We start from the raw sequence: 23,945 nt of genomic DNA on the forward strand, positions 1-23,945 counted from the left end.
CAAGTATCATATATATGTCTAATCTCTTAAGTCTTAACCAATCTCCATACACATTGACTTCCTCTCTAAAGTTGCTTAGTGAAGCAGATCATGCAAAATATCCTTCTTTTGCTTTCAAAAAAAAAAAGAAGATTGCAGAAAAGGAATAGAAGAAATACATTCATAAGTCATAATTGCTATTAGTGTCTCGTTGTTCCATACCATCAACAAATTCAAGATATCACAATCTAAGTTACGAAATCCTAATCTTAAGAAGGTTCACAATCTCAATAAAAAAATCTAGCAAGCTTAGGTCTTTTTAAAACAATCACAAGTAAAGTTAGAGTATCAGTAAAATAGAATATTGAACTGGACATCAAAGCTAGTTTCTTCCCAGTATCTGCCTGTGTTGATTTGCAGCAAACAAATGAGAGCGGCGGCTGCGGGAGACAGTAGGGTTAGTCTAAATAGGGTTTAAGTGATAGGAAGACCGAAGACCTTATCGAGTTTTCCAGAATATCCTTTTTATTTTTAACAAAAAATTGACATTATATTTATATTTCACTCATGCTGACATATACATATTTAACATTCTACCATATTAGAACTTTGTGTTACACATAAAATCGACGATCGATAGTGCATAAGCCTGTCATTAATGCATGCTCCTCGGAGCATGTCAAGAGCTGGTTTCAGGTAAGCCTTACCTATGAGCTACAAAACAAGCATAAATCCCTCATTTTAAATAAGTACAAGTCTTTTTAATTAATAGTAATTATCCACAGCATATAATGGTCTCAATCAGTTTTTCTTTAAGGGTATCCCCCTTAACAAAGCAACTGAACAACAAAGGAAAATCCAATATAAAAGAGAAGACCAGAGATCAATCCATCTTCATATGCACCAAATAGAGGCCACGAATACAATTTCATCCAATAACAGGTCTAAGGATATCAATGATTTTTCCTGCTAAAAAGGCACCAAGAAAATAGACACTAAGACAAGAAAGAAAATTATATTTCCACCTCCAATTTTCAGATGAACAAAAAATTGGGCAAATGTTGTCCCAAGATAGAGACATTTTACGTGTTTCTGTATCTGCCTCCCTTCTCCAAACAAGTTCGTGTCTATATATTTCTCCTAAGACAATTACCACACAGGGTCATTGTGTCTTGTCATAAATGTTGATGTAACCAACATATAACATATGTATGCTTGAGGACATAATAGAATAGAGAGGAGATGAAATGATCTTTTCTTTCCCCATACAAAATATTAGATGGTTCACTCCATCAATTATCTTGGAAGACATTAGTTTTTGTTGCAAAACAAGCCTAGGGTTAACAGCACTGGGAATAATACTCTGAAAGAGTAATAGAACATGTACTGCTCGGGTATTAAACTTGTTGCTCAGCTTGCACTAAGAAACCAGGCCTCTAATTCCAAAGCATACAAAAAAATCAACTAAAACTTAACCATAAATAAATAAAAAAAGGACTATAATATAGATCATAGCTATAGATGCCAAATGCTAAAAATCATTGACTTGAAGTAGAAGGCACTACAATAAGCATATTAGCTCTAGAATGGAAGCTATAGATTAAACCATATAGCAATTAGTTTGAAGAACTTAGGTTCAGCACGCTGGTGCAATAACTAGCAGGAAGTTCAAGACCAATATTATCAATGAAAACTGTGTGAAAACAAGTAGAATATAAAATCTCACACAAGCCAAAACAAAACAATATGCTAAAATCGGACACAACTAAAGAGTAAGCAGTATTGAAGATGTAGCATAAGTAGCTAAAGAGTGATGAGGAGCGATAGAGAACCTGGAAGTATAATAGTGGTGGTTGAAGGTGGCAGCCGCATCGGCAAGTTGCCACCACGGAGGAGCAGCTGAAGCATATATTGGTTTCTTATTTTTCATAAAAAAATGCAAGAGAATGAAAAGGGAAGGATGGTTTTGTTTCAGTTTGGTTTGAGAGCTGAGTCGAGTTGCCTGTTATGATGGGGAGGCGAAGAGGAGAGAAAGGAAGTGAGTCGTGAGTGCCGATCAGTCGATCACACTGCTGAAAGCCCGGTCGGCCCACACAACCACCCGGTTAAGGGCCCCACTCTGGATACTGCTAGGCCCACAAAACAAGCTCACCGGCCCCACTAAATTCTGGCGGATAAGATTAGTAAAAAAGAATGTCCGAAAAAAAAAATTAATCAAAAAGATGATATAAAAAAATCAATTAAAAAGATTGAGGTTTAATTTGGTTAGGTTTTTATTTTTCAAAAGTAGCTTATAAAAATTAATATTTAAAAGATGACTTTTTAAAAATTGTAGCATTTATGTTTGGTAAATCAAATTAAAAATAACTTTTAATAAATACAAACAATATTAATTGCGTTTCGTAAAATAGTTTTTAAAATTTAAAAATACTATAATAGACATAAATGTAAGTATTAAATTTAAAAATTAGTTAACATATAAAGTCATGTTAGACTTTTAAATTTTGAAAAGTACAAACCAACTTTAAAAAAACTCTATCTTAGGTGCTTCTAAAAGTACCTCAATCTTTTCAAAGCTACATGCACAAGTACATAGTCTTTTTGATTTATCAAACACAAAATGAGGAGCTTGAGTTTTAAAAAAGTACAAGCACCTCTTCCAAAAACTTTATCAAACCAAGCTTAAGCCTGAGGTTAATTCTTGTTAGGGCTTAGCTTTTACGTTACTTAAAAACACGTATTAATGTTAATACTAATAAAATTTTTTAAATTTTTTACTTTAATAAAAGCACAGCAAATATATAAAAAATATATATTTTTTATTTTGTTATATAAAAGTTTTTTAATTTGTGTTTACAAGATATATATTAACTAAACTTTTCTTTTTAATATGACTTTTTTTTAATTAGGATAACTTTATCCTAATTTTTATATTCATTTAAAACTTAAATTTAAATTTTTAAAAATAACTTATTTGTACTAACTTCCAAATATATCATTTTGAACTTAAAAGTTAAAACAAATATTAAGATCAAGAAATATATACCTAAACACTAACTCCAATTTGAAAATAATATTATTTAAAAATAAAACCATCATCAAAATTGATATCCATCCCAAATAAACAGGAGTCGATGAATGTAACATTAGCCTAGGAGAGCGCAATGCTGTTATATTTACGTAAAAAACATAAAAAGTATAAAATGTCTTCAAAATTCAAATAGAATATTCAAAATTCAATTCAATTTATATAGAAAAGAAGAATCGAATCATGGATAGATAAAGACGAGTGGGAAAAGCCGTAGATACTAGATAGTGACTGTGACTGTGATAAGTAACTGATAAGATCAGTTCCTGATTTGCCCTTCCGTTGGCTTCTATAAAGACACCCTTCTCTGCTCACTCGCTTTTCATAATTCGCACGCACTCACTTACTCATACTCAAAGAAGAAAACAAAAGATAAAGAGATGGACCTTGATCTCTCTCCAAAGCTGCCGAAGAAGCTTTACGGCGGAAACGGTGGCTCTTACTACGCATGGTCCTCATCGGAACTCCCCATGCTCCGCCAAGGCAACATTGGCGCCGCCAAGCTCGCTCTCGAGAAGAATGGCTTCGCCCTCCCTCGCTACTCTGATTCTTCCAAGGTCGCTTATGTTCTCCAAGGTACACCACCTCGAATTCAATTCAATTCAATTCCCTTTATCCATGATCATGTTGAATCTTCAATTCGTTCTGAGCAATTTGCAATTTCCCCAATCATTGTCAGAATTAAGGCTAAGCTGTTGGTTGTAATTGTGTTATCTGAATCGGAATCGCTAACCAGATTTCTGAACTTATTCCAGTTATTTTTATTTTTCATAAGACTCCAATAATTCGAGATGTTACGTGACTGAATTCGAAATCAATTGAACAAATTAAGTGGAATTGCGATCCTAAAATTTTATTTAATTTGCATGATTTGTGTTGTTGGAATCTGAAAATTCAATGTGCGATCATCAGTGTTTTAAGTGAATAATCTGCATGCTGTATGATTGATTTACATATATAATTTTTGTGATGTTATTTGTCTTGTTGATCTAGGGAGTGGAGTTGCTGGAATAGTGCTCCCTGAAAAAGAAGAGAAGGTTGTTGCAATCAAGAAGGGTGATGCCTTGGCACTCCCCTTTGGTGTTGTGACATGGTGGTATAACAAGGAAGATCCTGAGCTTGTTGTTCTGTTCTTGGGTGACACCTCAAAGGCTCACAAGGCTGGTGAATTCACTGACTTCTTTCTCACTGGTTCTAATGGAATCTTCACCGGATTTTCCACTGAGTTTGTTGGCAGGGCTTGGGATTTGGAAGAGAAGGATGTCAAGACCCTTGTTGGGAAACAATCAGAGAATGGGATTGTGAAGCTAGATGGGAGTATAAGCCTTCCTGAGCCTAAACCCGATCACCGGAAGGGAATGGCCTTGAACTGTGAAGAGGCTCCACTTGATGTTGACATCAAGGGTGGAGGAAGGGTCGTGGTCTTGAACACCAATAATCTCCCCTTGGTTGGTGAGGTTGGTCTTGGTGCTGACCTTGTGAGGTTGGATGGAAGCGCCATGTGCTCCCCCGGATTTTCTTGCGACTCGGCTCTGCAGGTTACTTATATTGTCAGAGGGAGCGGCCGGGTTCAGGTTGTTGGTGTCGATGGCAAGAGGGTTTTGGAGACTACTGTGAAGGCTGGCAATTTGTTTATTGTGCCAAGGTTCTTTGTGATCTCAAAGATTGCTGATCCTGATGGAATGGAATGGTTCTCCATCATCACCACCCCTAAGTAAGGATTTGGTTTCTTCTTATTACTGTCTTTGCTTTTATCTTTGTGTTTAGGAACCTCACACTTCTATTCTTGAATTAAGCGACATGATATATGTCCAATTAACCATTATAACAGGTGGAATCCAAATTTTGAAGAAGTGCATTATAGCAGTTGATTGTTAATGCTACTTTCACCCATAAAAGGTTTTTATGACTATATCATTAAGAGAGATTTTAGTTTGTTGTTAATTGTTAACATTGTAAATGTTTTTCATTTATTTGGTGGCTTGCAATACTGTTTTATTTACTTTATCATGGTTGTAGTTTCTGATAATCCTTAATGATTGTTATTTTGGCAGTCCTATATTCACCCACTTGGCTGGTAGTTCTTCGGTGTGGAAGGCTCTGTCGCCGACTGTTCTGCAGGCTGCTTTCAATGTGGATTCAGGAGTAGAGCAACTCTTCCGTTCAAAGAGGACCGCTGATGCCATTTTCTTCCCTCCGCCAAAGTAGAAATGAACTTAACTCCCTCATTTGTATAGATTTCCCCGTCTCTATTCCGTCCCATCATAATAAAACAAATAAAATTTCCTATGCTTTAGGAACTCATTATTCATAGGGGAAACGTTTGTGTTTAATGCAGTTGCTCCTTTCTTTTTCAATTATATCTTTTTCTTTCGTTTAAACGGAGATTGCAGAATTTGAACTTATGATCTTTTTTCTCCTTTTGCATGACGCGCGAGATCGTATCTTTGTTACGTAACTATCTTGTACTCCTATTACCCTGGGTAAATAATTAAATTAGAAAATTAAGTCCCGGGTTAACAAATAGACCTAAATAATGTGTCCTTGATGGATCAATGTCCCGATTTCTCAGTCTAAATGGCTCTGGCTAATATCCTCGGATCTCTGCATCCTTTCATGGACCTAACATCTCTTGATAATATATCCTTAGGTCCAGTATTTAACACTTGGAATGAACCTCGCTTGATGATATATCCATTTTATTGTCTTTTCACTTCCTGGTTCCCTCCTTTTTTACACTGTTCAAACTTCTGCAGCTGCTGAATTCTTGTGTTTTATTTACCTTTCAAGAGCCGGTTCCAAGATAGAGTCAAAAGAAATTGAAACAACCACCCTGCTTAGGAAAGCAGATCGAATAAAATGTCAAGTTGGTGGTAGATTCTCTTGGCTAACATACACTCATAATGTCTCTCGTATAATTATTAATTGGTTTAGACTTTAGACCCACCACCTTCGAGTTTGATCTAGATTATGCAACCAAAAGTGCACTACTTTGCTGTCATCGTTCATTTGGTCATGTACTGTAGGGTAGGGTACCACATTGACAACAAAATCGCATTGATGAAGTCAGCACCAATAATGGGGTCTTGTCGGGGTAACCACCATTGCACTGACCACCTTCATGTGAAAGTGAGACTTTTGAGTTCGATGATTCCATCTCCATGATAACACATAAACAGTTTCTTGAAATTGGTTTGGAAAGAAACATGAGTAAGAGAGAGTGATACATGTAAATTTAAAAATATCAAATTAGAATGAGCAGGAGAATACAGGAAGACTTATAGAAAATGATATAATGAAATATGTACATGTATCCTCATACGAATTTCACATCACATCCAACAGTTAAAACTTAAGAAACAACTCATTTTCTTATAAAATCTTGGTGGCATACTATTTATGAACCCTCCAAATTAGGGTGAACGTGTATGATTATTCATCACTAGAGCTCAAAAAAGAAAGAGAAAAGAAAGTGGGGTCAAAAACAGTGCAATATGTGCTGCAAGTGCACAAGGTTCACATACACATGCTTAGAGACAGAGACCACGGAGGAGATCCATGAATCATTCATGATTGTTTATTTTAACCTTAGTGGTTGGAATTTCTAAATTTTTTTTATATCAATGGTAAGTTGATTATTTTGGAAGGGGATGAGAAGAAACTTTGCAAGTTGATGAGTTTTGAGTTTTGACTGATTAACACCTTAAGTATTACATTAATGGAGTAGGCCTCTCTGGATTCTGGTTTAGTGAACAAGAAAAAAGAAAGAAAAACATTGGCAGAAGAGTTGTCAGCATTGTGCCATTTTCAGGAAGACGAAGAAGATAATTGGGAATTTGATACAACAATTCACTAATCAGTGAACACAGTACTACAACTTAACAAGAACAAAAATCTGCATTACATTAAGCCACATACATCGAACAAATAAAGATAAATTCTTCCAATATCACATTAAAATTTAAAAACAAGCTAACACAGGATGATGATCATATTAATGATGATGTTGGAGATGGCCACAGCTGTGCATTCTTCTTGACCTTGGAGAGACTTGCCAGAACTCCTAACGGCGTCACGTGTCCCATGATTGTTACTTTCTTTGCCTCCATGTCTATGTTAAATGATTTCACTCCTGCATTAGAGTTTAGACCATCATAAACATTAGTCAAGCAATGCAATATATAATTTTGATTTAGACTAACAAGTTGTAATTAACTAACTGACCTTCCATTTTTGAGATGTGTTTTCTAAGTTTTCCTTCACATCCCTTGCAGTGCAATGACACCCTCAAAACCACAACCTGTGTTACGTTGAATGAGAAATTTAAAGTTGTAGTCTTTCATAATATTTTCAGTTAACCAATTTTCTGAAATACCTGGTCATGCGTGGTAGCAACGACTGCGGTATCATCTTGTTTGTTCATGATGAGGTTGCAAGCATCCATTGGTGTGGTGTCATCAATGAGTAGATATCTTGTAGGTGAATCATCAGCATAAGAGCTATGCTGACCGTACAGTTTCTTAACTTTATTAACAGAGCTTTTTCTTCGTAGCTTATGATCTTCTGATGATGAGCTCCTTCTGATCTTCTTCTTAGGAATGATTGGCAATTGTGATGAGCAATGGCTGTACCTTTTGGAACGAGGGTGCACACTAGAGGCTATGGCTGTGGATGCAGAGGAAGAACACAACAACTCCATTCCCTTCATCATTACTGTGAGAGAGGAAAAAGGGAGAAAGGGAAAGATGGAAAAGAGTTGTTCAAGGTACTAGTGTCCCATGATCATGTGTGATCAAAATATGGATCTTTTATATTGTTATAATATTATTACCATCTCTTACTTTACAACAGTTGAGATTGGATTAGATGCTGACACATGATTACTGCCACAATGACATTGTGGTATTTCTGGTATGGAATCAACAAAGAATCTACGTAAAAATTAAGAATTTATTATTTTTAACTATCAATTTGTCATTAATGATTAAAAGTATGGGATAAAGTATATTGTTAGATTATTAGAGTAAAAGACTTAGACTAAAGGAATTAAGTTGATGGTTAAGTAATTGTCAAAAACAATAAATTTCTGATGATTCCTAGTTTTTTTTTTTTTCTTTACGGATAACCTTCATTATTAACCAATAATTGTTTTGTTTCACTTTGGCCTCTGATTGTTCTAGTAATATGTGATTACTTGGAGTTTCGAGTTTGCCATTAATTAATCTATTGTTTTGTCTTTGCACTCAACGCTAGAAGCCTAGAACTACTACAAGTTTTAGTTTGATACATGAATGATTTGCACTGGCGTATGTGTCTAACTTTTTAGTTATCTGAGGAAATCAAACTAGTCTTCCCTCCATGCTTTCTCCCTAGTCTTGCTTTACCAGCTACTATCGTTTTGAGGCCTTTATCCCATCTATATTTAATTACATTACATTGCTTTTGCTTTAGCTCTTTTCAGTTTCAAATAGTTTATTCTTCCTCTATTTAAATATAAAGTTTAGCTAATATGTGACTGAAAAACTTTTTCATTCTTTTTTTTTTCATTCAATATAATATAATCACGCGTTTAAACATCTGGCCTTTTTTTTGTTGGTCTTAGAACATGTATGTAGCTTGTATTGGGCTTCATGGTAATCTTTTTAGCATACGAGCCCATTTAACGGGCAGTGAAAAGACCGGGCCTAGCGAATGATCCACTATGTTAATGCACTCATAGCGAATGATCCATTTTTTTTTTTTACCAAAAACAGAGAAAGTCGAACCCGCAACTTTTTAGATAAGTATGGAAAAATTATGTCATTTGAGCTATAACTTATTAGCAAATGATCCACTATGTTCATAGAGAAAAGAAAAAATATAAGGTACCAACATATTATCTGCCATTTCTATTAAACACAACTATAAAAAAAGACATTTTTATTAGACACATTCACAAAGACACTTCTATTAAATACACTTATAAATAAGAGTTGGCAGCTGTTGGCAGAAATGTTGTTGGTAACGTAGCGGGATTGTAGAGAAAATATGCAATTAATTAACGTCTAATGTTAGTTAGAACTTCATGGAAGGATTATAGTTTTGGGGTCAATTACTCTTTGTTATTCACGCTCTTTTAATTTCACTTACAAGAACGTTTTTATTATGTTGATACAGAATTATAAGTATTCATGATCCATGAACTACTAAACTTGATTAACTCCACCTCAAACCTCAGATTGTGTATAGCTTTTATCATTTAAAATCGAATTGAAAACTTAATGCATTCATGCTGAAAGATCCATGTTTTATGAATAATATATTGATCTCGTTAGACTAGGATAAGGTCACGAACTATTTCACTCTTCACATCTAGGAAAGTTGATCAGCGTTTTAGTAATATTTTCTGCCTCTTAAGTCTTAACCCCACACGCTCACCGACTTTCAGTATGTTTTGTAGCGCAAAATTCAATTAACAGAAAAACACATACAACAAAATCAAATGTATACATATATGCTCATGGGTCACTTTCAACCTTGTCCATTCTAAGGTTTGAACGAATCTTCTTATGATAACTTTCTGTCGCAAATTTCATTGCTTCACTGCCTTCACATTCGAGAACTTCGCACCATATATAGAATGGCGAAGAATATTTCTCTCCCGCGCTATGCATTTATTATTCACGTGATATCAACTCTGATTTAGTCGCTAATATTTCACAAAATTGTTGCCCTTCGTACATATTGGAAGAGACAAAAAGCTTTAGCTTGGGTTTGATTATTAGGACATGACTAGGGTGTTCATGGCCCGCCCTGGCCCGGTCTAAAGAACTGGTCTGGTTCTGAATCTTTTAGGAAACTAATTTGGTGTGTTGGGTTTTGGGTTAGGTAAGAGTCTCAAGAATAGACTCAGTTATTATTTTGGATCGAGTCCGAACCATAGTTCGGGTCACCCGAATTCGGCCCGGTGGTCTGGTCATCATACACAATTAATATTTTGTGTTATTAGTGATCGATGATGATTATTCTTATGTAAAATTTAAGTATTGTAAATCATAATATTTTGTATTATTAGTTATTATAAGACTATAAGTTAATGTTTTATATTTAAAATGCATAATATTATATTATTTATATTGATTTAAATATTTGGTATTATTAGACAATATTAGTATTGATTGTGGTTATGCTTTAATTTTAAGGAATAGTTGGTTCTTATTATATTTTTATAAGTAAATTTTACCATGTAAAATAATGTGTCTTTCTCATAAGACTGAGATCGGTAAAAAAAATAATCAAATCGCACCATCTCTGTAATAAGTAAATGCCTCCTTTTCTCCCGAGGTTGTCGGAATTATTCGTAATAAGATATTGGCTACAATAGAAAAGGTCTTGTCAATAAAATTTCCATTTATCCGAGATCTAGGCATAGGTAGGAATCCATTCGAAAATTGAATTCTTTATCGCGTGAGAAAAAAGAATCCCACAAACAAAGGAATTGTACAATACAAATAGTACGAAATAACGTAAAAAAGGACTCATTAATGAATTTTTTTAGCCTACGGCCTAGAAGTTGGTTTTTTTTATAAACAAAAAATTATTTCGTATAGGTCGAATTGATTATTTATTTTATATGGGCGCCTATCCAAAAATGGAATATGAATCATTCACTATTGCTCCGGTTTCTGGGCCATAATCATCATGGGGGAGAGATGGCCGAGTGGTTCAAGGCGTAGCATTGGAACTGCTATGTAGGCTGTTTGTTTACCGAGGGTTCGAATCCCTCTCTCTCCGTTAATTCATCAATCTGCAATATCTCAAATGCCAACGGATACCATTATTCCAACTTTAGTTGCTATGAATTTTCAATTCCAATTTTTTTGGTAATATGAAATGCAAAATACTGGAAAAAGTGGACAGGGAATGCAAATCGTCCTATATCCATGTAGATGATACCTGAATGAGCTAAAATTTTCGTATCAAGAGTCTTGGAAATTTGAATATTTTCACAGGTTCCTTACAAGAAGGTAATGTTAACGGTCCGGTTTTCACCTGATTTTTATCCGGTATAATCGTGCTGGCCCGAAAGTGTATAGGTTTCATCGAGTCTAGAACCGAATTTGTGTCTAACAAATAGGTCCGGTATATATTTTAGGCCAGGTCTAGATCATGTCAAATCCGATTTCACCCTATCATAAACACCCCTAGACATGACATTAAAATCAAGATACAAAGAATTGAGACATAAAAATTAATATTTTTATATTTTATTTGGTGATAAATTAAATATATACAAATAAATTATAACATTTTAATTTACTATATTTTTTTATGAAAAACTTAAAAAATATATATAATAAAAAATTATTAGAAAAAATAAAAGAAATATAAAAAAAATTAAGTTGAGTGTTGTTATATTTTAGGGTTGAGTTTCTTGAGAGGTACGTATATTATGGTGGTAATTAAACTCCGTACCTAAAGAACACCAACTCCCTGACTATTTAATAGCCATTAATTATAATTATTGTTTAACTTCGCATCATATATTGTTGATCTTTAATTTATTTGATTTTTATCAGCTATATATACTTGTATTTACGTGCATTCAGTGGTAGGTATTACGTAGTAGCCATTAGACATAAATTCTCAACCAACATTCTGCCCCTATTAACCATCCTAACCAGCCATTAACCTTTAAGTCTTTAATCGCCAGTTGTACCAGTGAGAAGAAGGGAGCATTGATGATTGACCTTTGAGTCTTGGGCTCTAGTCTTATCCTAGGTACCCATTTAGCAATGCACCTGTTTTTCGATTTTACTTTTTACATATTTGACTCCGTAGTTGCATGATATATATTAAAAAATAAACCTAATTATACATAGGTGTTTTTTTTTTTTTTTTACTTTTGTTTGTCTTTATGCTAGTTTTAGAATTATTATTTTAATTTTTTAGAAAAATTAAAATTAAAATTTCAATTTTTATAATAAAAACTCATATTATCTTAAAATTGAATAAGTCTAATTTTTACAGATGAATTAAGTTTATTTAATTTTAATATAATATCATAACGTATTCAATCCCAAATTTATTGAATCACCCACTAAAATCTTCTACATATCTGTTACGGCCTGGCCCAAGAACCCCACGGGTCGACCCGGACCGAGCTCCACCCGATCCGATTACGCGCCCTTCCACCGACCCGGACACGCGTTTCGTACGGTTCACACGTAGTCACAAGACAGCGCCCTTGAGAATATGGGCCTGACCCCATGAGGGGTCCATGACTGACATGTATATAAGGGGAAAGCTGGCTCTTCCCCCGAGGTACGTCATATCCTTTCACCTCATTATTCTGCCCGCCTGCACATCGCTGACTTGAGCGTCGGAGTGTCTTTGCAGGTGGCACCCCCCTCATCCTCTCTACAAGACAAGAGCTCGGCTACTCGGCAAACCCGCAACCAGTGCGACCAAGGCTAAGGCGTCCTCACTCCCTCACCTATTCACCCGATCTGTCCGGAACCCGACCACCGAACATTGGCGCCGTCTGTGGGGACTCCTGCCTAAATGGAAGTCGCACTAGGTCCCGGCGACCAAGCTCGAGCAGCCGGAGCGGAGGGGGCCGCCTCCGTCGCCTCGCAAAGGGGGCGGCGGAGGTCCCCCCAACAACACACGAGAGCGCGACCATTCGGAGGAACGGGCGGCGATAGCGCCATAATAATGCAGGAGCTGCGCCACAAAGTCCAGAACCTAGAACGACAGCTGGCCGACCGGGAGCGGGATGGACGGTCTACCGATCCCAGCTATACCCCATCTCCCGGGAGCGAGGAGGAAGACTCTCACCGAAGCCACCCGCGGCGTACATCCGCATCCCGGACGGAAGCGGAGAGCACGCGGGAGGAGTCACCAATAATGAGAAGACAAAATGACACGATCATCTACTCCCGCGGCAGACCGACCCGCCGAGCGGCAAGAGGTCGCGAGGACGGGGAAGGGAGATCCGAGAGAACACGACAACCCGTGATAATGGGCGTCACCCCGTTCCACCGATCTATCCTCGAGGTCCGGTTGTCGAAACACTTCGACAAACCAACGGACATGAGGTACGACGGAACCCAAGACCCTCTAGAACACCTCACGGCCTTTGAGGCCAGGATGAATCTAGAAGGAGTGGGGGACGAAGTAAGATGCCGCGCCTTCCCGGTAACCCTAGCAGGGCCAGCGATCAGATGGTTTAACGGCCTCCCACAAGGTTCCATATACAGTTTCTCAGACATCAGCCGTGCGTTCCTGGCCCAATTTACAACGCGGATCGCGAAGGCCAAGCACCCTATCAACCTTCTAGGGGTAACCCAGAGACAAGGAGAACCGACGAGGAGGTACTTAGATCGGTTCAACGACGAATGCTTGGAAATCGACGGCTTAACCGACTCGGTGGCCAGTCTCTGCCTAACAAACGGCCTCCTCAACGAGAACTTCCGAAAACACCTTACCACGAAACCGGTCTGGACGATGCATGAAATCCAGACGGTAGCCAAGGAGTACATAAACGACGAGGAAGTCAGCCGAGTCGTGGCTGCCAATAAGCGGCAGTCCGGGTACAGCCAAGCTCGGCAACCAGGTGACGGAGGGAGATCAAAAGAGAAAGCCAGGGAGAAGGCATCAAACAAGGCACCTAGACCGTTCCCTCGGGTCGGGAAATTTACTAACTACACTCCACTCACTCTCCCCATCGTGGAAGTCTATCAGCAAATAGCTGAGAAGGGAATCTTACCGAAACCCCGACCACTTAAGGACCGTACGGGAGGAAATAAGAACCTCTATTGTGATTATCATAAGGGTTATGGCCATCAAACACAGGACTGTTTTGACCTGAAGGATGCACTAGAACAAGCGATAAGGGAAGGAAAGCTAGCCGCGTTCTCCCACCTCATCAGGGAGCCGAGAAGACGTTATCGAGAACAAGACGAAGAAGGCAAAACCCGATCGGCCAAACGGCGACAAGAACCCGAAGACAGAGACCACGGCCTCACTGTGATAAACGTGGTAACGGCCAAAAACGCCGCGCCGAAATCCCGGTCGGCACACAGGAAAGACGCTAAGGTCCTGGTGGTCTCATCCCCGCCGGTGCAAAACTCTAAGAAGCCTCCATCCATCTCCTTCGGCCCGGAAGACCAATGGTTCAACGACGCCCCGGACAACCCCCCCATGGTCATTACGGCCAGAGTGGGAAACGGCCTCGTGAAGCGAATCCTGGTCGACACAGGAGCTGATTCAAATATCATGTTCCGCAACGTGTTCGACGCACTGGGGCTAAAGGATGCCGACCTGACGACTCACCAGCACGGGGTTATTGGGTTGGGCGACCACTTCATCAAACCGAACGGAGTAATATCCCTACCAATCTCAGTGGGGCAAGCCCAAGGCCGAAGATCGGCGATGGCCGAGTTCGTAATTCTCCGAGATTCCACTGCCTACAACATCATCTTGGGAAGGAAAACAATCAACGATTTCGAAGCCATAATCAACACAAAGCTGCTAGTCATGAAGTTCGTTACCGATGACGGATCCATAGGGACCATAAGGGGGGACCTCGAGACGGCGGTCGCTTGTGACAACGCCAGCCTCTCCCTTAAGAAAAAGTCCAAGGAAGCATCCGGTGTGTTCCTAGCCGACCTGGATGCCAGGGTGGACGACAAGCCGAGGCCAGAACCAGAGGGGGATCTGGAGAAGTTTAGAATCGGTGACGACGTGGAAAAGTTCACATTCGTTAACAGGAACCTCCCACATGAGTTGAAGGAACCTTTGATCGAAATGATAAAAGCCAACAAGGACTTGTTCGCTTGGACTCCAGCCGACATGCCGGGCATAGACCCAAAAATCATCTCACATCATCTAGCCGTCAAGGCGGAAGCGCGCCCAGTGGCCCAACGAAGGAGAAAGATGTCGGCGGAAAGAGCAGAGGAGGTGGCCAGGCAGACGGCCAGCCTCCTTGAAGCAGGCTTCATACGGGAAGTGGACTACTCGACATGGCTCTCGAATGTGGTATTGGTGAGAAAACACAACGGCAAATGGAGAATGTGCGTGGACTATTCCGACCTTAACAAAGCATGCCCCAAAGATTGCTTCCCCTTCCCTAATATAGATGCACTCGTCGATGCCGCGGCGGGATATCGGTATCTGAGTTTCATGGACGCCTACTCCGGTTACAATCAGATACCGATGCACCGACCTGACGAAGACAAGACGGCGTTCATAACGCCGGGAGGAACTTTCTGCTATAAGGTAATGCCTTTTGGCTTGAAAAATGCGGGGGCAACATATCAAAGGCTGATGAACAGGATATTCCACGACCTCATAGGGAAAACAGTTGAAGTCTACGTGGACGACATCCTGGCAAAAACAACACGACCTGACGACCTCTTGAACGACCTGGCGGGTGTATTCGCGTCCCTCCGACAACACGGTATGAGGCTGAATCCCCTCAAGTGCGCCTTCTCCATGGAAGCCGGCAAGTTCCTGGGATTCATGATAACTCAGAGGGGGGTAGAAGCTAACCCGGAGAAGTGCCAGGCAATACTCCATATGAAGAGCCCGGGTTGCATAAAAGACGTCCAGAGGTTGGTAGGGCGGTTGACCTCGCTATCCCGATTTCTCGGAGCTTCGGCAACAAAGGCCCTGCCATTCTTTAACCTCATGAAGAAAGGGATGGCGTTTGAGTGGACGCCCGCATGTGAAGAGGCCTTTCGGCACTTCAAGGAGATCCTGGCGGCACCACCCGTCCTCGGGAAGCCGAAGGACGGGGAACCACTATACCTGTACCTCGCCATAACAGGTGAAGCCCTGGCCGCAGTTCTGGTACGGGAGGACGGAAAAGCTCAACAGCCAGTCTATTTCATAAGCAGGGCCTTGCAAGGGGCAGAATTAAGGTATAGCAAGTTGGAAAAACTAGCCTTAGCACTTCTAACTTCCTCACGGAGGTTAAAGCAGTACTTCCAGAGTCACCAAGTTATCGTCAGAACGGACCAAGGGATCCGACAAGTACTCCAAAAACCCGACCTGGCGGGAAGAATGATGACTTGGTCCATCGAACTCTCCCAGTATGACATACGATACGAACCCCGGCAAGCCATCAAGGCGCAGGCGATGGCGGATTTTCTAGTAGAAGTAACGGGAGATCCAAACGAAGAGGTGAGTACACGGTGGAAGCTCCATGTGGACGGAGCCTCCAACCAGACCTTCGGAGGCGCCGGGATCATCCTGAAAAGCCCGATTGGGGTTGTGTACGAACAGTCGGTCAGATTCGAGTTTCCCATCTCGAACAACCAGGCAGAATATGAAGCCCTTATAGGAGGCTTAACCCTAGCAGCAGAAGTCGGTGCAAGAAGACTAGAAATATGCAGCGACTCCCAAGTCGTCACCTCCCAAGTAAACGGCAGCTACCAAGCCAAAGACCCTTTGCTACAAAAGTACTTGGAGAAGGTTAAGAGCTTGAGCCAAAAGTTCGAAGAGGTCACGGTCCACCACGTACCTAGAGAAAGGAACACACGGGCAGACCTCTTATCAAAGTTAGCCAGCACAAAGCCAGGAGAAGGGAACCGGTCTCTCATCCAAGGCATGACGAGAGAACCCGCAATCACGCTGCACGTGACAAGCCTAGGTCCTTCATGGCTAGACCCCATCATCGACTTCCTAGAACACGGCAAATTCCCCAGTGATGAGAAGGATGCGGCGAAATTGAGAAGGGAAGCGGCCAAATACACCGTCATCCAAGGACAGTTATTTAGGAAAGGGCTCAACCAACCCCTGCTGAAGTGCCTACACCCCGATCAGACGGACTACGTCCTCAGGGAAGTCCACGAGGGCTGCTGTGGGCACCACATCGGAGGCAAGGCCCTAGCGAGGAAACTGATCCGGGCCGGATACTATTGGCCTTCGATGATGGCGGACTCCAAAGAGTTTGTCAAAAAATGCGTAAAGTGCCAACAGAACGCCAACTTTGCCAGGGCCCCAGCCTCCGAGTTAAGCTTGCTGACGACCTACCGACCATTCTCTCAATGGGGAATCGACCTCTTAGGGCCCTTCCCAGTCGGCCCGGGGCAAGTCAAATACCTCATAGTCGCAATTGACTACTATACCAAATGGATAGAAGCCGAGCCGCTAGCCAACATATCCTCGTCCAATTGCAGGAAATTCATGTGGAGGCAGGTGATAACTAGATTCGGGATACCGGAGGTCGTCATCTCGGACAACGGCACGCAATTTACTGACAAAAGTTCACAGAATTCCTCAACGGCCTGGGCGTAAAGCAAAGGTTCTCTTCGGTGGAACACCCTCAGACGAACGGACAAGTGGAGTCCGCCAACAAGATTATCCTTTCAGGGCTAAAAAAGAGGCTGGACAATAAAAAGGGTGCTTGGGCCGACGAACTAGCATCGGTTCTCTGGTCCTACCGAACAACTGAACAATCCTCCACTAAGGAAACTCCTTTCCGACTAACGTACGGGGTGGACGCGGTAATACCCGTAGAGATCGGTGAACCGAGTCCACGATTACTTTTGAAAGGAGTGGAAGAAACCGTGGAAAAAGACCTGATATATGAAGCCAGGGAAATGGCCCATTTGACAGAAACAGCACTAAAACAAAGAATGGCTCTGCGCTACAACACCAAAGTGCTCAAGAGGGAATTCGAGCCAAACGACCTCGTCCTGAGGCGAAACGATATCGGCCTACCAACCCCCGGAGAAGGCAAGCTAGCGGCGAACTGGGAAGGCCCCTACAGAGTCAAAAAAGTGATGGGAAAAGGAGCCTTCAAGTTAGAAAGGCTTGACGGCAAAGAAGTCCCGAGAACATGGAACGCGGGCAACCTAAGAAGATTCTACTCCTAGAGGATGGCCTGACAAACCGACCAATCTAGCTAAGTAGTTCATTTGCAAATTTAAATTTTGAACTTTTCATAGCGACTTACGAGTCCTTTACACGACTATCGAATAAGATACACTTGTGCAAATTTTCTCTTCTGTTTTGTCACTCAACTCTCCAGATAAACCATCCCATCACAACCAACGACGACGCGCGACCCCGGGACTGATCACCCCGGGAACCCGTCAACCACCACTGTAACATGATTACGTGAAAGGCCACGGGCCGTTAATATGAATAACGGCAATAAACCAAAAACGGTTAGTAGAAACGATAACACGACCAGACGAATAAGAAAAAGTTTATCACGACAAAACGAGCAAACGACTAAAAAGGTCATTGTTCACAAGCCAAAATAAAACGGCTAAAACCAAATTGTTCATAAGCCAAAACGGCTAAAATCGAAATTGTTCACAAGCCAAAACAAAACGGCTATACAAAAACTTTAAACAGAAGATTCATTTCTTGGGGACGTCGACAACTTTGCCATCCTGAATGACTTTGAGAACACCAATCGCCGACGTATCAAAATCGGGAGCAATGACTTTGACCTGAGCCTTAAGAGCCTCCTCGGTCGCCAAAATCGCACCTTTCCCCTGCTTCACGACATCTTTGTACTTAGCCTTCCACGTTGCCAATTCAGCCTCCACGGCCTGCTTTTCCTTCTCCATCTCGGCCACCCGTTTCTGTGCTGCGCCGACCTGGCTCTCCAAAGTCATCTCACGTTCGACAAGGCGAGCAACCGTGGCGTCCGAGTACTTTAACTTCTTCTCAACAGTGGCAGTTTTCTTCTCGGCAGCAGTAGCCTTCTTCTCCGCGGCGTCAACTTTCCCATTCAGTTGGGTCAACTGCTCCCGGAGAGTCTCGACTTCACTCTTCAGCTCGTTGTTAGCCTTCCCACTAGATTCCAACCTTCTGCGGAGGGACTCCATCCCGGACAGCTCAAACTCGGCCTTCCGGGCTATCACGGCGCCCCGCAAAAGAGTACGGTACATCCACCTCGCCTGCCCGGCAAGGGAAGACTCATGGAAATACTCTTCAGTACCAGGGATCAGCTGGGAATCTATAAAGTTTCCGGCATCAAAATTCCTTTCCATAACGGTAAGGGCCCCCTCGGGACTGGAGGACATCTTCCTTTTCCTCTTAAAGTTAGGGACCTCTTCCACCCCGTCATCGACCTCAGGGGCAGGCGTCGAACCCCCGGTGCCTATCACCTCGCGGAAGGGAGAAGCATGAACCGTTTTTTCACCCTCGACCAGGGGAGCTTGGGTCGAGGTCCCGATTCCGTCAACCGTGGCTTCCTGCCCGGAAGTAGTTTTGTCCTCCGGAGGAATCACAGACTTCTCGGCGGCAGATTTTTCATTGTCCCCTTCGTCATCGCTGGCGCAGAGGAAAGTTTGGAATAAGTCGGGAAGACCCGTCACCGACGCAGACATCTCCACTGCAGGAAGGAAAGGAAGGTCGGTTAATCGCCACAAAATATCAGTAAAAGCAAAAAGATAAAGGATAAAGTTTCTCACAAATGTAATTACGACCGGACTCCCGGTCACCCATAAGGAGGTGGGGATTCACTTGATTCTTCCCAAAGACTGCCATCAACACTTCGGCAATCTGCCTATCCACCGCCGACATGCCGGCATAGGTTACCTTAATAAAGGTATTGGACCCTGCCCCGAAACTCCAATAGGTCGGGATGAGCCGTACCCCCTCCAATGACAACCAAAAGGGATGACGACCTTTGACAGGGCGGACCTTGAAATATTTGTCCTTAAACCCATGGTAGGAATCTTCAAACAAACCGAAAATCCTCCGACCCTGGGCAGACCGGAAGGACATGAACCCCTTTTTGTGTTTCCCCTCCTTTGAAGGGTTTGTGAGGGTAAAAAAGAAGAGAAAAACATCTACAGACACCGGCAACTCGAGGTATTCACAAACCATCTCGAAACAGCGGATCGAGGCCCAACTGTTCGGATGCAGCTGCGACGGCGCCACGGAAATTCGACTTAAAAGCGCCATTTGAAAGGCCGAGAACGGAATACGAACGCCGACTTGGGTGAACATGGACTTATAGAACCAAATCCAGTCGGCGACTCGGGGGTGTTGGAAGTTGATTTCATACAATCGCTCGTGAGGAGCCGGGACAAAAACGTCATAATTGGCTTCCTCGTCAGTCCCTCCACACAAGTACTCGGCTTGTCGGAACTCGGTGAGCTCCTCCTCGCCCATTTGGTTAGGCGAATCCTTCACGTCAGAAACGACCCAAGCATAGAGATCGTACGCCGCGGGATTAACGGAAGCCCGGGAAACCGTGCGAGCCATACCTACATGGGGGGACCATCCAGTCAGTCTAAGAGATCGGTTGCTCAGGCCGAATATAGACACTACCCCCCGCGACTCCCCGACTAAGGTCAAACAAGACTAAAGCACGAAAAGAACGAAAAACCCTACCCTGGAATGGTACCTTCCCCCCTAACACATCTAGTCGCAATTAAAAGGCTACGCAACAACAGCAAAAAATCAAGCAACAAACATGCAAAAATAATGCATAAAAGGGAGAATGATTCGAAAGTTACCTGAATTAGTAGAAGGAGGATGAAGCAGTTGATAAAGAAAGATGCGAAGGAAGAGGCGCACAATGGCACTACAAAGAAATGATGAGGATTGGGAGCAAGAAGAAGGCAGAAAAAGAGGAAGATGCAAAAGAAAGAAGGAGTGCCAAGACGGGCCTGTTTAAAAACTGCCCCCTAAGGAAGCGCGAAACGTCTAGGGGCAGAATGGTCCTTTCAGCTAGGGTTTTCCACCCCATTATGAGCATTTAATGCTCGGCACTGGGAACGAGGCGACGTAACGGTTGCTTGTACAACCAAAGGACACGCGAGTTGGGGGCATATCCTTATCACGAACGACCGACCAGACGAGCCCGAATGCGAAGCATGACGGCGCGCCATTGGTAGCTCCCACGACTACCATCGGCGCGTGGGGGCACTGTTACGGCCTGGCCCAAGAACCCCACGGGTCGACCCGGACCGAGCTCCACCCGACCCGATTACGCGCCCTTCCACCGACCCGGACACGCGTCCCGTACGGTTCACACGTAGTCACAAGACAGCGCCCTTGAGAATATGGGCCTGACCCCATGAGGGGCCCATGACTGACATGTATATAAGGGGAAAGCTGGCTCTTCCCCCGAGGTACGTCATATCCTTTCACCTCATTATTCTGCCCGCCTGCACATCGCTGACTTGAGCGTCGGAGTGTCTTTGCAGGTGGCACCCCCTCATCCTCTCTACAAGACAAGAGCTCGGCTACTCGGCAAACCCGCAACCAGTGCGACCAAGGCTAAGGCGTCCTCACTCCCTCACCTATTCACCCGATCTGTCCGGAACCCGACCACCGAACAATATCTATCTCACATCTAGTATAATATGTTTTAAGTGTAAGGTAATACTTTAGGAAAGTTATCAGGTGTACTTAGTGTTCCTACCCTGACCCAACGCTATGGCCCAGGTCCAAATACGCCAAAAGGCCCAATCCAAAGATTGGCCTTCGTTATTCACCGACCTCTTTAGAAGAGGTCGGACTCAACACAGACTTCTTTCCAAGGAAGTCGGGCTCAAGAGATAGCTGGCAGATAACACTTATTCAAATAAGTAACTGCCCCTAAAATCTCTCTAACCACTTCTAGAAGCCATATCCCAACAATCCCTAGATAAAAGGGACGGTTATCCACCTAAAAAGGTGGCACTACTCCAACGGTGGTTATTGGATCACCACTATAAATACCCTGACACCCCTCAGGTATCTCTAAGTTCCAATACTCTCTAAACCTGCTTAACCCCATGCTGACTTAGGCATCGGAGTGTCTTTGCAGGTACCACCCCCCATCTCTTGGAACACACAACTCGGAGGCGACTCCCAGACGTAAACCAAGTCGGAGACCACACTCCTCCAGCGCTTGGGCTTCAAACAAGTCCAACCACCGTCCGGATCTAGGTAAGCCCCGGAACATTGGCGCCGTTGCCGGGGACCCGGAGCTCAATCCTTGATAATGGCGGATGATCAACAAGATGGTCGGACAACCTCTCAACATGAATAAGATGAAAGCATGTTAAAAAGAAGCTGGAGTACAGTTTCTATGGATACCAGAAATCCCGTAAAAACTTCTCCCAATGGGCAGAGGATATCAAATAGGGATGATGATTCTACTTCTACAGTTAAATTGGATTAAAAGAGAAGAAAGCACCGTCCCAAGGCCATTGTAGAAGGCAAACCAAAGACAAACTCGAAAGCCAATTGAATAAAAGAATTTTCAATTCAGAAAATTCAATTGGCAAAAGAAGTTACGTGAAAAAAAAAATAAACTCGAAAGCCAATTGAATAAAAGAATTTTCAATTCAGAAAATTCAACTGGCAAAAGAAGTTACGTGAAGAAGAAAAAAAAAAAGAGGAAAAGGGAACGTGACTAATCCCAACCTCTTCGTGAAATAGGATGGACAATGACATCTGTGCCGACTTACAATCTCGGAAAAGTCCATGATACCCACTCATGGAATGGAGCAGTTGCATGTTCCAAATTCACAGGTTTTATAAATAAATAAAATATCCCATATTAGTCAGTAATTGAAGAAAGAAGGGAAAACGTTGTTGATAAAAACAATGAAACCTTTCTTTTCAAATTATGCCAAAAAGTGCAGCATCAATCCATTTGAATGCAACCCAATCCGACAATGAAGTGATGAATCCAGTTTTTTCTTCATTGGATTCACATATCAATTACAACAGAGCAGTGAATAACACGAAAAATTCACATGGTACATCTTTCGTTGGTTGCTCACAAATTACATCACTGCCAATGAATATGGAAAGAAATATTCCTGCGGTAGAATTTGATGTTGTTTGCACACCAATAAAGATGGATGTCTTCCAGGAAGAAAATTGGAATCTGATCCAAAGAAAAAAGAAAGTCGGAGCGACAAAGGCCCAGTCTTCATTGGAGGGAATGATGGTCAGACTTTTCTTCAAAGGTCGGATGAGTTGGGAGCTCACCAAAAAAAAATTCGACCTCTTTTAGAGAGCTCACGAATAAAAGTCCGACCTCTTTTAAAGGTCAGACTTTACAATAAAGTCAGATGAGTTGGGAGCTCACCAAAGAAAATCCGACCTCTTTTAGAGAGCTCAAGAAGAAAAGTCCGACCTCTTTAAAAGGCCAGACTTTACAACAAGGTCGGATGAGCTGGAGCTCACAAAAAAAAACCGACCTCTTTTAGATCCCACGAAAAAAGTCCGACTTCTTTTAAAGGTCAGACTCTACAATGAGGTCTAAAACCTCATTGCTCAGAAGAATTCGACCTCTTTAGATCCGACAAGGAAAAAATCCGACCTCATTTTGGAGTCTGTAAAAAATCCGACCTCTTTCACGATCAACTCTACAATGAGGTCAAAAACCTCGAAGAATATCAGAAAGAGATTCCGACTTCTTTTAAAGATCAGGGTCTACAATGAGGTCGAAAACCTCCAAGCTTAGAAAGAAATTCCGACCTCTTTCCAAGCTTAGAAAGAAAAATCCGACCTCTTCTAAAGATCCAAGCTTATGAAGATAATTTGACCTCCTCTGAGGATTCAAGTCTACAAATAAAAATCCGACTTCCTTTAAGAGCTTACAAAGAAAAGTCCGACTTCTTTCTTAAAACCAAAATCGGACGAAGAAAGGCCAACACCAAAAAAGATCCCAACAAAGTCACTTAAGACTTGAAAAAGAACTACTACAACATACTCGACTTACTCGAAAACAATCTACCTAGATTGTGCCATGTCTACAACAAAAGGGATACTACAGCTAAAAAGTGCACCATACTTCCTGATGCACACCTTTTTGAAGTGGCAAGATCCAAAGGGTGTAAGAAGTTATAAATACAAATCGTGGTCTAACCTCATTAAGCCACTTGTACTAAAACAAGCTGGCAAGGGGCAAACCTGAAAC

The 23,945-nt window shown here is 42.0% G+C and overlaps 4 protein-coding genes and 1 non-coding gene across 5 annotated transcripts; 4 read left to right on the forward strand and 1 right to left on the reverse strand.

The window, feature by feature from the left end:
* The first annotated feature begins 3,382 nt into the window (after positions 1-3,382).
* LOC130944890 (11S globulin seed storage protein Ana o 2.0101-like) lies at positions 3,383-5,424 on the forward strand. Its single transcript, XM_057873472.1, has 3 exons — positions 3,383-3,643; positions 4,061-4,781; positions 5,122-5,424. The coding sequence occupies exons 1-3, from the start codon at positions 3,448-3,450 to the stop codon at positions 5,273-5,275; spliced, it is 1,071 nt and encodes a 356-aa protein (XP_057729455.1). The 5' UTR covers positions 3,383-3,447; the 3' UTR covers positions 5,276-5,424.
* Positions 5,425-6,904: 1,480 nt separating this feature from the next.
* Positions 6,905-7,826, reverse strand: LOC130943290 (uncharacterized). Its single transcript, XM_057871091.1, has 3 exons — positions 7,443-7,826; positions 7,292-7,367; positions 6,905-7,199 (listed from the first exon to the last, which is right to left on the reverse strand). The coding sequence occupies exons 1-3, from the start codon at positions 7,776-7,778 to the stop codon at positions 7,057-7,059; spliced, it is 555 nt and encodes a 184-aa protein (XP_057727074.1). The 5' UTR covers positions 7,779-7,826; the 3' UTR covers positions 6,905-7,056.
* A 2,926-nt stretch (positions 7,827-10,752) lies between these two features.
* TRNAS-GGA (transfer RNA serine (anticodon GGA)) lies at positions 10,753-10,840 on the forward strand. Its single transcript has one exon. It is a non-coding gene; the product is annotated as a tRNA-Ser (tRNA).
* A 1,770-nt stretch (positions 10,841-12,610) lies between these two features.
* On the forward strand, positions 12,611-15,227 carry LOC130945687 (uncharacterized). The gene is made up of 2 exons (XM_057874390.1): positions 12,611-15,094; positions 15,189-15,227. The coding sequence occupies exons 1-2, from the start codon at positions 12,611-12,613 to the stop codon at positions 15,225-15,227; spliced, it is 2,523 nt and encodes an 840-aa protein (XP_057730373.1).
* Positions 15,228-15,511: 284 nt separating this feature from the next.
* LOC130945689 (uncharacterized) lies at positions 15,512-17,931 on the forward strand. Its single transcript, XM_057874391.1, has 2 exons — positions 15,512-17,251; positions 17,353-17,931. Exons 1-2 carry the CDS (start codon positions 15,512-15,514, stop codon positions 17,929-17,931), a joined length of 2,319 nt encoding a protein of 772 aa, XP_057730374.1.
* The last annotated feature ends 6,014 nt before the right edge of the window (positions 17,932-23,945 follow it).

Source organism: Arachis stenosperma, chromosome 8, assembly GCF_014773155.1.
Source record: "Arachis stenosperma cultivar V10309 chromosome 8, arast.V10309.gnm1.PFL2, whole genome shotgun sequence".
NCBI lineage: Eukaryota > Viridiplantae > Streptophyta > Magnoliopsida > Fabales > Fabaceae > Arachis > Arachis stenosperma.